At 44.2% G+C, this 15872-nt stretch overlaps 1 protein-coding gene across 2 annotated transcripts in view; it reads right to left on the bottom strand.

Moving 5' to 3' along the window:
• LOC116843854 (zinc finger protein 423) overlaps positions 1-15872 on the bottom strand; it is an 88647-nt gene that overhangs the window by 5704 nt on the left and 67071 nt on the right. For both annotated transcript variants that reach the window (XM_032814688.1, XM_032814689.1), the window contains 4 exons: positions 13025-13263; positions 10615-10757; positions 2999-4769; positions 674-1711 (listed from right to left, as the gene is read on the bottom strand). In XM_032814688.1, the coding sequence (XP_032670579.1) occupies positions 674-1711; positions 2999-4769; positions 10615-10757; positions 13025-13263 (3191 nt within the window). The remainder of the gene's footprint in view (positions 1-673; positions 1712-2998; positions 4770-10614; positions 10758-13024; positions 13264-15872) is intronic.

Here is a 15872-nt window from a genome sequence, read left to right as displayed (position 1 = left end):
TTTTCAACGGGTACGGTGCATTCCTACATCATTATTTGTATTTTCTATGCACTTTTTTAAGTAAAAAGTTATAAGGATATTATTGACTTTATTGCTTCTTACAAAAAAGTTATAAAGATATCGAGGTCAATAACTTGATTTTAGAGATTTAAGTCAATGCTGTGTTGATTCATGTCTAGGGCGGGAAAAGAAATGGACACAATCATAGGGTGCATGCAAAGAACCGCTTTATTTATATTGAGTAAGCCGTGCGTTGTGAGAGGCGAGGGGACTCACAATAATCAAGCACCCCGATTAATGAGAGGCGAGGGTACTCACAATAATCAAGCACTCTGACTTTTAGAAGCAATCAAGTCAATATAATTTTCCTTTTTATCCTTATAACTTTTTACTTAAAAAAATATATAGAAAGTACAAATAATGATGTAGGAATGCACCGTACCCGTTGAAAATAAGATATTGTAGTATTAGACTGTTTTTAAAAATGACGCCTCGTAGAGGTCAAACGGTTCATTGCAGGGGATCGTACCTGTGGAGACTTTTTGTCAGGACGACAAAATTTACAACATATCAAATATTCAGCCAATTCGACCGAAATTCAATTTCCATAAGGTTTGTGCGGGGTCCTTTGTTACTATAGAAAGAGATATTTCGAGTCATCATTGTCACTTGCCTTCTCGTGCTCGGTTATCCTGTGTTTCTCCGCCTCCTCAGAATCTTCGAATTTGACTCCGCATTCTTCGCAGCGTTTATTATCCGCATTTCCTTCTTTCCTAGGTCTATTTTCCGCTTTAAGTCCCCTGTCGTTCTCCCACTTGTCCTTGGAACTGTCCCACTGAGCATCTTTGCTCGCGAGCCATGCCGCTTCGTATTTGGCTCGTTGCTCATATGTGGAATTCAGTATAGGAAGTCCTTGAGAGTGTCTCACGTAACAGGATTTGCAGACCCTGAGTGGTTGTCCACCCGCGCTGGCATGATTAGGTGGCAAGCTGACGAAATCGTCTGCCGCAAAATCCCGCAGGCAGAGACAGCAGCCTGGGCTTTGGATCTTGGCAGCAGGACTCGCCGGACTGGAGCCATCGCTGCGCGATCCTGACGACGTTCTCAGGTGGTGCCTGGCGTGTAAACGACATTCCAAGTCGCTGATCAGAGTCTGCCGACAGACCACGCACGGCGCCGGCAGGTGAGGCAGCGAGTTATCTAGTCGTTGCTGCGGATCTACGTTTTCCAGGCTGTGCCTTTGCACATGCTCTAGGAACTGGCTTTCTGAAGCGAGACAACCGCGACACACGACGCAGGTATCGCTCAGCTGAATTTTGCAGTGCTTTTGGAGCTTGTGCTCGGCTAAAGTCGCCCCGGACGGACACACTTCGTCGCAGATGTTGCACTTGTGACGTCCGCCGGGCTCGTTGGACGCGTGCTGGATCCTGGTATGTGATTCTAGCTCGCTACGCGAACGACAAACCTCGCCGCAGTACGCGCAGGTCATACTTAGGGCGGGTAAGCCCTTGTTGGACAACTTCGAGGGTGTGTGAACTAGTTTCTTATGCGCCTGTAGCTCGGCCTCGTTCGCGAACTCACCACGCTCGCAGAGTTCACACTGTTGACCACCGGAAGTGCCAAAGTTCGGTCTCTTGTTGTTGTTGTCGCGTTGGTTCAGAGAGTTATTGTTGCTCGACGCTGGTGAACGACCTCTTTTTAGGGATTTCGGCTGGAATTTGCGGAAGTTAATTGTTTCGTGCAAATAATATTATTTAAGGATGATATAAAACGTATATAATTGGAATCCTCATTGTTTAAGTTTACAAGAATCGCACGGTTCTCAAAAAAAATTTTTTTAAATTAAATTAATTGTAATTAAATTTTCATGTTCTTTCAATCTTTTGTTTGCATAAAATAAGTTCGAAATTTAATTTAATGAAGATATTATCGGTCATATTTATCATTTGATTTTTATTTAACCTTCCAATCGAATATAAAATTATTTGTAGCAATTATATCAATTTATTGGTATTTGAAAGAACTTCTATATCACATATATATTTTAGTTTTATTAGTTTTTTAATCTATTGATTAATATTTTTTAGTTCTTACGTTAGATTTTTCACCAGAATTTTTATTCAATTTGATTTGATTGCAATTTGTCTAATAAGCTTTTATTTAAAACGACTTGTTGCCGAAATTATTTTTATTAAATTACAAAAACAAAGACTTAATTCGCAAAAAGACACAGAATATTTGGGCAACGGTTATTGTAAATTATTTGGATGAAGTTCGATTTGTCTCCTTCTCTTGCTCGTTCAGCGTTGTATATCTCGATATGTATGTATATAAACAGTTTATTTGTACTAATGCCGAGCTTGGAGAATTATCTGCGACAATATTGTTTTTGCCTTGAAGTTTGGCCTCTACACTATGTTCAAGATAACTTGCTAACGGTTATTCGGCTTTATCTTTTAATTTAAATTTTACGTAAATTTTATGTTTTTGGTTAAACAATATGATTGCTGCACCCTACTAAGTGCTTCTGCGAATAATTTCTATTGTTACGGACGGTGAAGGTATGTTTCGACACAGACAGGATTTAACACTGTTTTCCATATTTTTTTGTCTTGCAATTCTTTCCTCCCAGTCTCGGTTGCGAACAATCTTAAGGTCTTGTTAAATCCTTGATACTGTATTGTTTAAAATTGCATGTTACGCTAAAAAGGGTCCATGAATGGATCGAAACATTTGATGTTTTATACTTTTAGTGTTCAATAAATTACTTGGTTTCTCAATATAGGGAACTTTCATCTATTTCCTTAGGTTTTATAGCACTAAAACTTCTGTACTTGAACTCTTATTAGTTCTTTTTTATTTTTGATTTTGTCTAACAAAATTTGTCTACTAATATTTAATTATTATTTTCTCAGTCTATGTATTAGCGACTATACATAGTCACCAATTAATTTTTTTCATCTTGATCCTCGAATTACAATCCGGAAACTTTATTTACCTCATCCTGACTTCTAACCGGTCGATGAACTCGGCCGTTCTCCCTTGAGCTGCTCCTGACGGACGCCTGGTGGTCCCCCGCGTGCGCCTGAGCGACGTGTCTGTCCAACAGGAATTCCACCGCAAATCCCTCCTTGCAAATAGGACACCTGTAGAGACTAGCAGAGTGGCTGGCCAGGTGAAGCTGCAGCTCGAGTTCCGAGTTGCAGCAGATGCCACAAAAGACGCAACGTGCCGCGGCATTGCTGGTGATACCCGGCGTTGAAGCGGGACTCCTCGCCAACCCCGGGCTACTGTTCATCAAGGCTGCGGGTGGCGCGTGCATACTGCGAACGTGCGCCGCCATCTCAGCCTCACTCCTGAAGAAACTTCTGCCCTCGCCAGGTGCGTTTCCCGGCGAGTTTTCATTATTAGATAAGGTGCACGCGCTGCATCGATAGATTCGACACTCTTGACTATGCTTCACCGCGAAATGCACCTGGATTGCCACCCGAGAGTCGAACGTGTCTCGACATAAAGCGCAACGGTACAAATGATGCGCGTGGCTATCTAGCAGGTGCCTTTGAAGAAGGTCGGGATGCGGGTAAAGTTTTTTGCAAGCACCGCAGGCGTACTCCTTACTGACCTGACCTAAATAGTGCTTAATTAGATGGTTTAACATGTCTTCGCGGTCGGGAAAGGTTGCTTCGCACTTAGGACATGGGTGCCTAGACACTTCGTTACGATGATCAGCTTGCAGGTGTCGTGCTAAGTGTTCTCGAAAGGACTCGAAATCTTTCAAAGCGGCGCCGCATTGACCGCACAGAAGGGTACCAGCGGTGTAGCCGACACCACTGCCACTGGAGTCGGTGGGTCTGGTGGCGTGTTTGTTCGTAAGATCTGCCGCTTCTGGCACGTCTCTGCTCCTCTGCAATCTCGAATCTCTAGCGACACCATCGTAGACACCATTCACCTTCGGTTCTCCGTACTCTGTCGCGGGTGTCGGCGCGATCCGGCGATTCTCGCAGTGCTGAAGAACGTAGTGCTCGGCGTAGGAGGCTGCGGATGAACATGGGATGCCGCACAATGGACACATCATCATCGCCGCGCCGAATGCGCTGAGCCGGTGTATCGACAGCAAGTGATCGCGCAGGCAACCCAGCGTCGAGAATTTCATGGTGCACTGATTGCATGTGAACGCGTTCTCGTAGTGGTCCCTCTCGCCGGGTCTCTCGCGGTCCTCGGGATATTTCCGATCGCGCGAGTCCTTCGATGACGAGCCGTCCTGACGATCCAACGGTTTGTCGCGCGAGCTAGGAGCAATCTGCTCGCTCGTCCCGCTAGGCGATGGCGGTACAGTCAAACTCTCACCGCTTAGAATCGCTTGGTGCATCGAGTGAACGTGCATCTGCAACTGTTGCATGCAACTGAACGAATCTTTGGTGCAGTACATGCAGGTTAATTTCAAGGGAGAGCTTAGAACGGGCGTGGTGGACGCGCTGCAGGTGCCTTGAGAAGTTTTTAGAGCGTTTCTCGGATTTAGACCGAGAGCCAGGGACGGTGACGGCGAGCTCGGTACCGGTGGCGATGACGTGCTGTGAGAGGAGACGCTTCGCCTGCCGTAATCGACGTCGTGAAGCTTGCCGGTTGACTGAGATGACGATTGATGATGCTTCTTGTGAGACTGCATATGCGACGTTAACGCCGCAGCTGTGTTGTAGCCTCTCGAGCATGCTGTGCACTGATAAGGCTTCTGCGTGTCGTGCGTCTTCATGTGGATCTTCAGGTGATCGCTGGAAAACAGAAAATATATTTGGAGGCTCATGACAGCAAAGATGTGATCAAGCTATGCTTGCGATTTAATCGCGATTAAATTGATAATATAAGTGTGGATGTGTCAAAACAGGAAGTTAAATTAATGACGGCACTAACGATGTAGAGTAAAAATTCGGATAATTTAATGTAAAGATAAAAATACTTCGAGACATATTTACTGTTTGGCAAAACAGCTACGTAATGAAAATGTTCGATTAACGAAAAAATCGTATAAACTAAAAGCATTATTTGATCGTTCATTTGACGGATAAAATTTAACTTCAATTTATGAATGAAACAAGTACGACATTTAATAATTAATGGTGACTATTTTGAAGTTAAATTAATTCGACATTAACGTCCATACGTCTGAAAGTATAATCATTATGTAGGATAATCTTCAGCGCTGGCCCGACATTTAAAACGCTTATATTATTTCTCGTTGCACGAATCGAATCTAATTCAGGAAATTCTATTTTCTGTAATACGTAATGAATCCATGTATATTCACGCTTCATCAGAAGCCGCGACGTCAATCATAATTAGAAATAGATTCGCTTCTCGAGAAAGTAGATATATTTCGATTTCCAGCGCGGAAGTTTGTTCGCGAAAAGTGGTATCGGGTGCCGCGCTCTTTAATAATAAACGTAGTTTCATGATCGGCTAATTTATCGCCGATTCGTTAACTTCGGATCAATTTCACGAGATACTTCGCGAGAGCTAACCAACGTCGCGGATCGGATTTTTGGTTAAAAAGATCGACAAGTCCAACCAAGCGAAGAATTAAACGGTGGCGGCTCAATTAAGAGCGCAACGTGGAAAAGCTAATGAAGACGGACGGCGAGAGTTCGCCCTCGCCAAAACCTGCTTGAAAATATCTTCCTCGGGTGCTAATAAAGTGTCCTCCTAATGGAGTGCTGGATGTATTACTTAGGTCAGAGGGACATCGCGCGTTGATATGACCACGTTAAGCACGATGACATTTTAACCGTACAGGGAATAAATAAATAACTCTCATCGAAAAGAGAGAAATCTAGTTAAAATTCTTCGCACGATGCGCGCATTATCGCTATATCCACTTTCATTTAAAGGACGCTATGTCGGTGTACGTGCAAATGTTCAACGATATTGATTTTCCTATGTTTAAGCCGAGAAAACTGCTCGTATCGTCTCATAAATAATTTCATTAGACTCGAATTCTTCACTTCGCCAGACAATCGCGTTACCGTTGATCAACAATACCGAACTAGTGATTAAAGTTAATTCGGCCAAACCGGATGCTCGCTTCACCCTCGCAACTTACGAGGCGGGAAATTATTCATCGTCTTTGATGCAAAAGTTGACTTCAATCAACAACAAAATCTAATAAAACTGACAGGTCTCAAATTCGCGAGATATTCTCGTCACGATCGTCTCATACGCTCTGAAGGACGAATATGTATTCTTCTATTGACGCAAAGAGACCACCACGGAGAGATTACAAGTCGTTCCAGATTTCCGCGCTAATCTTCCGCGTTTAGTTGAAATTTTCCGTCTTCGTTAATTTTTTCTCGTCGTCTCGCTCACGTTGCGTGGTATCGATAAACGAAGCCGATGCGTTCGTCGACTATCAGCGAGACGGGTACAGAGATTTCGGACAGGTCGAGGCCGGATAACGACTCGATGGCGAGATCCTCGCGGTGGACCCGGATGAATAATTCATCGTCGTCGGTGTTGGTCCACCGAGGTGGCGGAAAACTGAATCCGCGTGTAAGGTGAGGTCAGCCGCGGTCCGAGCGAGCAAGAAGAACGGCCGGCGTTGCTGTCTCGGCTCGCACGCCGAAACGAAGACAGACGGCGAATTTACTCCTGCACTTTGCGCCTGAATTATTCATGCGCCAGGATTATCGCCCGGTGAACCGCGGCTGTCCTATTATCGAGCGTATCGTTCGCGACCGGCCGGCGACGAAAAAGTAAAAAAAGGACGAGTTTCAAAAGCGAATGCTGTGCGCGCACTTCGCGCTCGTTTAACGAAGAGAATGGATCGACGAGTACGCCGGTCAAGCCGGTATTAATACTACTCGCGACGACTGCATATTCCTGTTTTGACGCTACTGTCGTAGCGTTACCAACGTTGTCTCAGCTTCGATGACAATAAGAGATGACCGCGAGGTCATGGCTTCCTTAAGTAGTCGCGTCTCTGAGAACCGTATTAATAGTCGTTACTTGAAACTTGCTCTAATGAGACACTCAGAGTTAGGTTTTAGAGTTAGGTGTGAATCTTTCAGCTAAATTGTGATTGTAAATGTAACGTCGCACATATCGTGTGATTTAAGCAGAAAATTCAAATCTGATCCTAAATTTATATCTGAGTACTTCACGTAGGACAAATTTCAAGTAATGCCTGTTAATACAGGCCTGAGTCGTTTTCGTGTTTCTTTCCTTTCTCGAGCCATTAAGGATTGTGCGTACTAAGGATTGATGCATTTCACTTTAATTGTGGCAAGTACAAATCTGTAATTTTATTTTCGTCTTAAATAATTGAGGCAGTTTATAATAATCAATGTTCTATATGCCGTGACACGTCTATTTTAGAGTTGCCTTACAAGATTAGCGCCTCAATATCGATCTGAAGCTCCAAATATTAATTCACAAAAGATACGTTACTTTTAAAGCTGTCGGCACTTGTCATCAACGAAGTACATCTCAAAATAGTCACAGTCTCGAAATAGTCCTATATGTATTGATTCATGCATCTAAAAGTTCTCATAACGAATTCTGTCCAATGTTTGCCAAAAGTGGAGTTCGAAATGGCGAGTTGCCATTACGCCAGAAGAGAGCGCGTTTAGGGTGATGAAAGGAAATGGAAATAAATGGTCCGTTAAACTCCACCCTTGAAAGTCGGAAGAAATCCTATCGCGGTAATTTGGGTGGGTGCGTTGACGTGCTCGATCCCTGCAATCGTGTCTCGTCAATCTTGAAGATTTCATTTATTCATGGAACTGCGAATATGCAGAGTCGCTTGCTCTTGGCAAAAAGTGACCTGATATTTTGTTTCTATATATTCTCAGTCATTTATGCATTTAGATTCTGCGACCTCCTATTTACTTCGTCACAGAGACTCTAATTTTTTATTAATATAATTTACTTAATAAAAAAAGATTATCCCTTGTATCAATATTTGGTTTTTAATTGTGTAACAATAAGTTTCATCTCTTTAAAACAAACATTGTCTCTGTCGATCTAAACCAGATTAGTACAAACTAATATAAGAAATGCCAACTAGAATAACACAAAAAGGCGAGGGATTGTTGACAATATTAAGAAGTCGAGTCGTGACTTCGCAAATTGTCGATGGACTATGTCGATAACTACAATACTCAGTAAAATACGATCTAGCTACCGCATTCCATTGAGGAGAAAAACATAGCCGTGACGAGGTGTTACTATTAAAATAGAGAATTCTTCCGATTGGTTCCGCTCAAGCTAAATGGACATCAAGTTAGGAATATCAATTTCATATAATGTGATCTTAAAGCAAATATATTAATTTTCTTTCCAAGATATTTTAAAAAGTTATTTGAGATCTCGTCGTGATCTATTTTTAAAGAGAAAATTTTAAATTATTGTCTGACATATTACTCAACCAGATATAAATTCTAACCTAGTAGGTTGTCAATATCTTTACCTTGCGTGTTAGTATTTTCCACACCATCTAAGATTTTCTTTAATATGCAACTGCACGGATACCGTCACAGCTTTAAGTGAAACGTTTGGCCAAGGGCTAGAAAATTCACACTCACAATGTGAGAACCACGGAGATTTTCACCCTTTTGTTTGGTCACCCAAACCGACTGTTAAAGTGAGAGGACGAATAGAGACGTGGCGTAAAGATCTGGCGGTACGATTGTAATAGTGGCTGACAGGTGAGGAGAAAGTCTTTGTTAGGACTTCCGCAAACTTGGACTCTTCGAAGTTATACCCCGACAAAGTACACTTTCTCATTACAGTTAATACTGTTAAACTACTTTCCTCTTATTTTCTCTATTTGGTAATAAATAAAAAATAAATAAAACTTTGAAAGAGAGGAAAAGGATACTATAAAATTCAAAATTACATCAGAAAGCAATTATTTATCATAACATTCATCATTTTAATTATAAAAACGTAATATAAAATTTAAAAAATAGCAGGTGAGCAAAATCTCGTTCTTCCCTTCAGTTTTATTCTGAGGAGATAACAATTTATGTATCGTGCGATTCTCATTCTTTAATTTAAAATTCAAACTTCTCAAAAGACTCCAGAGTTTCTTTTGCAAAAAAGATACTGACAAAGACACGAACCCAGACGATGTCAAAATTACTCGGACACGTGTGGCAGTCTGATTGCGGTTTTGGCATGGACGCGCGGTCGCAAACGCGACTTTAACGGTCGGCAAAGGCGGACGAGCGGCAACGAGGCGCTTGACTAATGTTCTACCTGTTGTCCTGTAACACCTATGCGTCCTACCTGTCCGCTCACCTGGACCCCGCGGGGGCCTGCACACGTACACGCGTACGCTTACGTGGGCGCACACGCGTGTATCTCCAGTTAGACACGAAAAAGGTGCCTCGCGCGGAGCTCTTGCTCGGGCCAGCTTAGCATTTCAATGCGCGAGACGACTCAATGCTGAGCACGGTACTGCGTGAGAAAGGGGGAAACAAATAGATAGTCGAAGAGAGAGAGAGAAGGATGAGTGGGCGGGCGGGTGAGGAAGAGGTAGAGAAAGAAACAGCCACGTAAGAGAGTAAGCTTGACTAATGCCACCCGGGGCCGTGGTCGTCGTGTGATCATTACTCATTTGTCACCCGTTGGATCGGGGTCCTCTGGAATCGGTCGAGGGACCCCGTCGGGCCTCGCGCCGAGCTACAACCGGCAGCGCCCCCGTCGAGGGCCCTGTTCGGCCATCTGTTGCGTTTACGATCGCCTCGGCGCGATTGTTTCTCTCGCGCGTCTCGATTGATAAGCCTTATTAACACGTTCGTCGTTCGCTCTTACAAGCGCAGTTACCGCTCGCGCGTTCAGGGAGACGATAAACTCTGAATTTCTTTTCTCTTTAACGCCACGTCTCACTGCCTTCTGCGATGCAGTCGCGTAGGTCAGTTTTAAGGAAAGCTTTCGAATGAAGTGTACGAGCGATGGTTTTCGCGTATTTAGTGTTTTCAGATACTTCAATGATTTCAGATACAAAGTACATAAATTATAACAATAAAATTCAGCAACTAAAAATTCGTAATTTTGAATTAATATCATAAAAAAGATGCAGAAAGTTACGTTTCTCTTTTTAACAAGGAAAAATGACATATTTTTATTTTCAATACTTGCCGTGTGTTTTAATTTATGATCAATGTCGATAATTAATTTTAATGAGATCTTATCAGTCCTTTTACTATACTGAAAAATTACATTTTTTCGTTGTCATTTTTTATTTAACGTGCAATATGTTTCGCGATTATATGTTTTGCGAATGATTTCTTGAAATGCGTCTGTTTTAGCTTGAACACGTGATTCATATACTCCCGATTTAAAACTGTCCACCCTCAAGTAAATTAGTGGACATCGAACGTTTGCTACACGAATCGTACGTGCTTCACGATAATTCGTAGATCGATTTCTCATCGATAAATGTGGAAGAAAGTAACGGGATTGTGCTTGCAAGGATGACTGCTAAGGTTTCGCGCAACTTACGATGCGAGCCACCGTTTCGCACATTTGGCTGATCGATAAGGGGCAAAAGGCATATCGGATTACATGCCTACGATAAGGTGTCGCAGGACTAGCATTGATAAGATTCCACGCGCTTACCTTCTGGAGAAAGCAGCCTCACAATGCGAGCAACGATATCGCCTGTCCCCAGTGTGCAGCTTCACGTGACGATCTCGGCTGCGCTTGTGCTTGAACAGTCTGGCGCACCAACTGCATCGGTACGGCATCTGATCGCCGTGGCTCTGCAATCAATGTGATCGTGTTCACTTTTGTGAAACGATATCAACGCCTACGCGATTACAATATCATCCAATCAATCAAAAATGAAAAAATAACAATAGATAAAGTCAACGATATTATTCGATAAATTCATAGAGATTTGTGCGAATGGTTCAAAGCCGATACTTTTATGGTTGGGTATCATTTTATTAAATAATGCATTGAATATTTTTTCCAATAGCAGAAGATTATAAAAAAAAATAAAGTTATAGAGTTATGAGAATACCGAATTTGAGCTTTCATCACTCTCAATACACATAAAAATATTACACTAACGCCTCGATGATTTTAACGCTATTAGCTTCAATTTACACAGAACTGAGTCCATAAAAATCATCTACGTGCATCTCGAGCATTCCGCCGGCAACTACGCGTTTAAACCCCAGAAGAGTACACGACGCGATTCAACCGTCGGTTCGCCGGCTTAACGTCTCAATAGAACGCTACGTGAGTTAACGCGGAGCCTGGTTTGTGGACTCTGGAAGAAGCTGGAAGAAGAAGCTCATAGCAAGAAGAAGAAGAAGAAGTACTGTCGGCGGTTCTCTCTCTTTCTCTATCTCTTAGGCGAGGACGCGTCACCCACCCAGATCACGGTGACCGATATGATCCCATACGGTCACCTTCTTTGTGCCGCACTTCGTTGCGCGTAAAGAGCTCCGCGGCCGGCCACGAAACGGTGCCGTGCGACAAGGTAAGCTCGGCACGTACGAAGAGACCGAGCGGTCGACTTTCGAGCTGTCGGCGCCTTTGAAGAGACAATCTGTACGATGGGCGAAGTGATCGCCTGGTCTGTCGCTCGGACGAGTAGGTGGAAGAAGAAGAGAGTAGTGGAGGAAGAGGACCACACCGTCCCCGATGCTGAACAGGTCACCGATAGCGACCAAGTGTACCCAGCGTTCTGAACAAAATGCGGCTCCAACGATATGGAATACAATATGTATGTAGCGCAACCTCGTTGTCTCAGATTACAGGAGGCATTGGAATTTGAATCAAAGCTTCGGGATTAAGAATCGGGATTAGATTCCGCATCTAAATATTGCAGTGTTCTCGATATCATGAATTATCTCAGGTGGCAAATAATTAAGTTGGTAAATAATTTCATCGAGTTTTAAGACCATCTTTCGCGGTCTCATGACGGTCAGTTTGACATCTTGATTAATTTTGAAGTTTCGAGACTGCCGATGTTGACGCATACTAAATATGGCCAGCCAGCAAGGATCGAAATTGCTCGCCACGTCTTCTCTCGTCGGACGAGCCGGCGTTGCGCATCGGCATAAGTAGGCAACTGGCTGGTCTAGACGAGGACTTTTGCGTCTTCATTATCGGAGTCATATCTGCGCGCGATTCCGCTCGCGTACGTATATTCAGCGGGCTCCGGTCGCGAGGAAGAAGCGAGGAGCCGAAGGCAGCCGCCACCTGGACGAATAACCTGATAACCGGTACAACCTGTTATGGGCACGACGCTACAGATTCTGACCTGATGATGACCCGTCGGCATCGCCGGCCTCGGACGCGGAAGAAACAAGCTAATGCCACCGCCATGCAAAACAGAAAAATCCGAGGAGAGACCGGCCACGCGTCTACCCTCCAGGCAGGTAGGACGCGCCGCTCGCAGGACATTCGCGAGAAGGAAACGCGTTAACCCGCCTGTACGGGACTCGTCAACCTGCAGAATCACACCTCGGACCTTTTCTCACACCGCGCGAAGAGAGGAGAGCTCTACGACACGCTGCGTGTCGTGCATACTAATGTCCGTGACGAATGAATCCTTTAGGTTTCGCGGCTTTTCTCTTCTCTCATACTCCGAGTGATCTCATATCTCGCAATTGCTATTGCAAATCGACGCGAGACACTCGATGTTACGATCATTTTTATGCGGTCATTGCTTATAAAATGTTTTTCTTGTACAGTTATTTGCAGTGTAGGGCACATGAACATTTATTTATGCACAACGTCCTTTTTCGATGGGTTCTCTTTTTTTCTAGAAAAAATTAAATTTCCGCTAGTTATTTCTGGTTTTCGCGAACCACGGGATTCGAGCACGATATCTAAATAAATGATAAACCTCTAAGCAGAGACTGTTATATATTTTAAATGAGATTTTCGGTTGTCACATTCTGTGATCCATTAATCTGTTGCATCCTTAATCATTTAAAATATTTACTTTCTATCAATAGATGTGCAATCTGTAAATCTGTTAAATTACATAAACGTCTGTTGGTATTCTCACCTGTTCGTGTTTCTTTAAGTAGCTGAGTCGAGGAAACGTCCTGTCGCAAAACTGGCAGGGGTAAGGAGCGGCGGGGTTGTTGCCGTCGGGGTTGCCGCCGACGTCGGCGTCCACTTCGGGTTCTGACGGGAAACTCGCCGATGTCGGCGTCGCGCATGAGGACGGCGTCTCGCCGCCGCGGCGCGAGTTGGGCCCACCGTCTTCGCTGTGCCACGATGAGCTTCCGGTACCCAAGGCCTCTGCAAGCAACCGGAAACATGAGAGTGCTTCGACTGTATTGCAGGTATCATTGCGTTCTACCGTAATTCTACGGATCCGCGGCACCACCGCTTCTTCGGGGTTGCTTTGTAAGTGTCGCAAGCGGGACCAGTTTCACGACCTTACGCGAACTCGCCGTGTACGCGTAACGACATTACGAATCCGGCGGGCTTCACCTCGCACATTACGTGTGCCTTTATATCGTTCTCGTAACGAGCGGTGATGGTGAAACCTGTACCATTAACCTGAGTCATGGTTCGGGTAAGATCGTTCTGCGTGACACCAGATCGCTAGGCTGTATTTAATTAGCAGGACACTTCTCGTCTACCTCCGTCAGGACAAGCTCACTTGACGCCTCGCTCGAATGTTCACGCTTGTGCGAAACTTTTCAAAATATGCCGTGAATTTGTTTCAAACTCAATTGAATTTCAAAGCAAAAAGTAAAATTGCAGGTTTTGTAAAACATTTCAGTAAAATGTACGTACGAGCTTCACAGGAACCAAACTAAGCGAGTCCATTTCTTGTAAATTTCTTAATTTTAATATTGGAGATATCTGAGACAGTCTCACGTATTAGTATAAAATAAAAACGTCAGTTCCCAGAAATGTGATTAATCCTGGACATTCTTATTATTTTGGTTTCCAAACACGAACATTTAATACAATATATGTACATATTCTACGTGCTTCTATATTTTTATGTTAAAAGTTTAAAGACTAAAGCAATAAGAATGTCCAGAATTAGGCACGTGTCCAGGCATTGGTACTTTCCCCTTATGCTTGGTATTGCACGAAAATGTCTCAGGATAACGTATGCTCTTGAGTCACGTAAGTTAGTTCCTCCGTACTTTAGCGGAAATTGCGTATTGTAACGGTACACCTTCAAGACGCGTGGAACAATTCGGAAGTGGTGACCCCGGTCGCAAAACGTCAAATGAGTCTAGGGCAAAGGGTCAAGTAGGGGCGGCCGCGTCTTCGTCACAGAAAATCCGAACTATCTCTCCTCGGGGGAGAGAGCGTGTCTCTCTTCCGGCGAAGTCACGCCGGCCACGAATAATTTATAATTGCCGGGAATTGAGGACTAGCTCCCACACCACCGACTCGAGATAGAAGAGAAGTAACGCGCGTCGCCGTCGCCGCTGCTCGTAAACGGTGGAAATGACTCGGCTAGTTGGCCGTTTCCTCATTTGTCGTCGGCCCCGGCGATGGATCGACACCCACGAGTCGATTTAAGAGATTTTGCGGAATCCCGTCTACGCGCGCGAGACAGAGAGCGCCACCCAGAGAGACGAGAGGCGATCGGACACCGTCGTCGTCTCGGATGCTGCGCAAATGGCTCGCATCCTCCACCCACACGTCATCCTCGAGGCTTGGTCTCTTCCTCTCCCAGAAGGACGTCCCCGTATCGCCCAAGCGCCACTTTTGCGCGCAAATTACCGTTAACCACGAACATGCCGCGCAATTTCCCGGAGTTCGAAATTTAGGCAATTGTGTCTTTAATTTGACGAAATCGCGAATATCCATTGCGTAACTCGCATTGTCGTGGTCAAAGGACGGCATTTTCTGACGCACTAATTCATTGACCCGAAACGAATATGGTAATTATAACAATGAATTATAATAATGAATTGATTTCGTATTGGAGAAAAGTGAAAAATGACTAACAACTTAATGAAATGAAAGAGTTAGAGGATACGAATTTATCACGTAGACGACGTTCGTAGTTGGTATCCCAAGGGATTGCGGTAGAATGTTCTTCAGATTGCGCAACATGCGCGCACCTATCTCGGGGCGATCGCCCAATTGGCACCGCGACTGACTCATGCGTTCTAATGTCTCTTCGGGGGTGCTGAGAGCCGCGTTGGAGAAAGGCTGTCTGGGTGTGGAGGAACGCGACCGATCAACGCGCGGACAATAAATATAAACCGTGCTAGTGGAAGAGGAAAAGGAGGAGAAGGCGGCCAGGTGCATCTAGGTGCCATTCCGTTTAGGCTTTTTGGCAAATTAAATTACAAGGTTATAAATAGATAACGGCGTAATGTACGTACTGCCTAACTGATCCATCAAGATTGAGTTATCACAGTGTACCTAACGATAAAAATTAACGAACTTTAAATATTTAAGATATATTTATTAAAGGAAGTTTTTATTCGAAGCATTCTACTCAAATTCTGCGAGAAATTCATAACTATAAAATTTCTGAGGACTTTGCGAGGACAAATAATCAAGCGTGCGATTAACATTATCGTCATCTGCAATTTAGACACTAACTTGTTAACGAGCGATTTCTAAGAATTCCCAAGGCATCTTCGATTCGAGATAATCCTGAAAGCGTCTAACTGACCTACGGACACCATGATACATTGTCCGTTTTCGCGTTCGTGCCAAGAGAGAAGAGCGGGAAATCAGGAGGTATCTTGCGGGAGGTGCCGAAGAAAGACTTGTTCGTCGGATGGAGGGCAAGGGTTCGAGAGGGCTCTTATTTAGCTCGCGATCGCGTCCAATCGGCGGCGGTGTGTCATCGTGGCGAAAATAGGCGCATTTAGCGGCGCGGTGCTCCTCCTGCGCCGCGCGACCTGCCGAAGACGCGT

Source organism: Odontomachus brunneus, unplaced genomic scaffold, assembly GCF_010583005.1.
Source record: "Odontomachus brunneus isolate Ranch 3 - 2012 unplaced genomic scaffold, Obru_v1 Obru_scaffold_036, whole genome shotgun sequence".
Taxonomy (NCBI): Eukaryota; Metazoa; Arthropoda; class Insecta; order Hymenoptera; family Formicidae; genus Odontomachus; species Odontomachus brunneus.
Note: the sequence above shows the minus strand (reverse complement) of the source record. Positions and strands in the feature narration are given on the sequence as shown.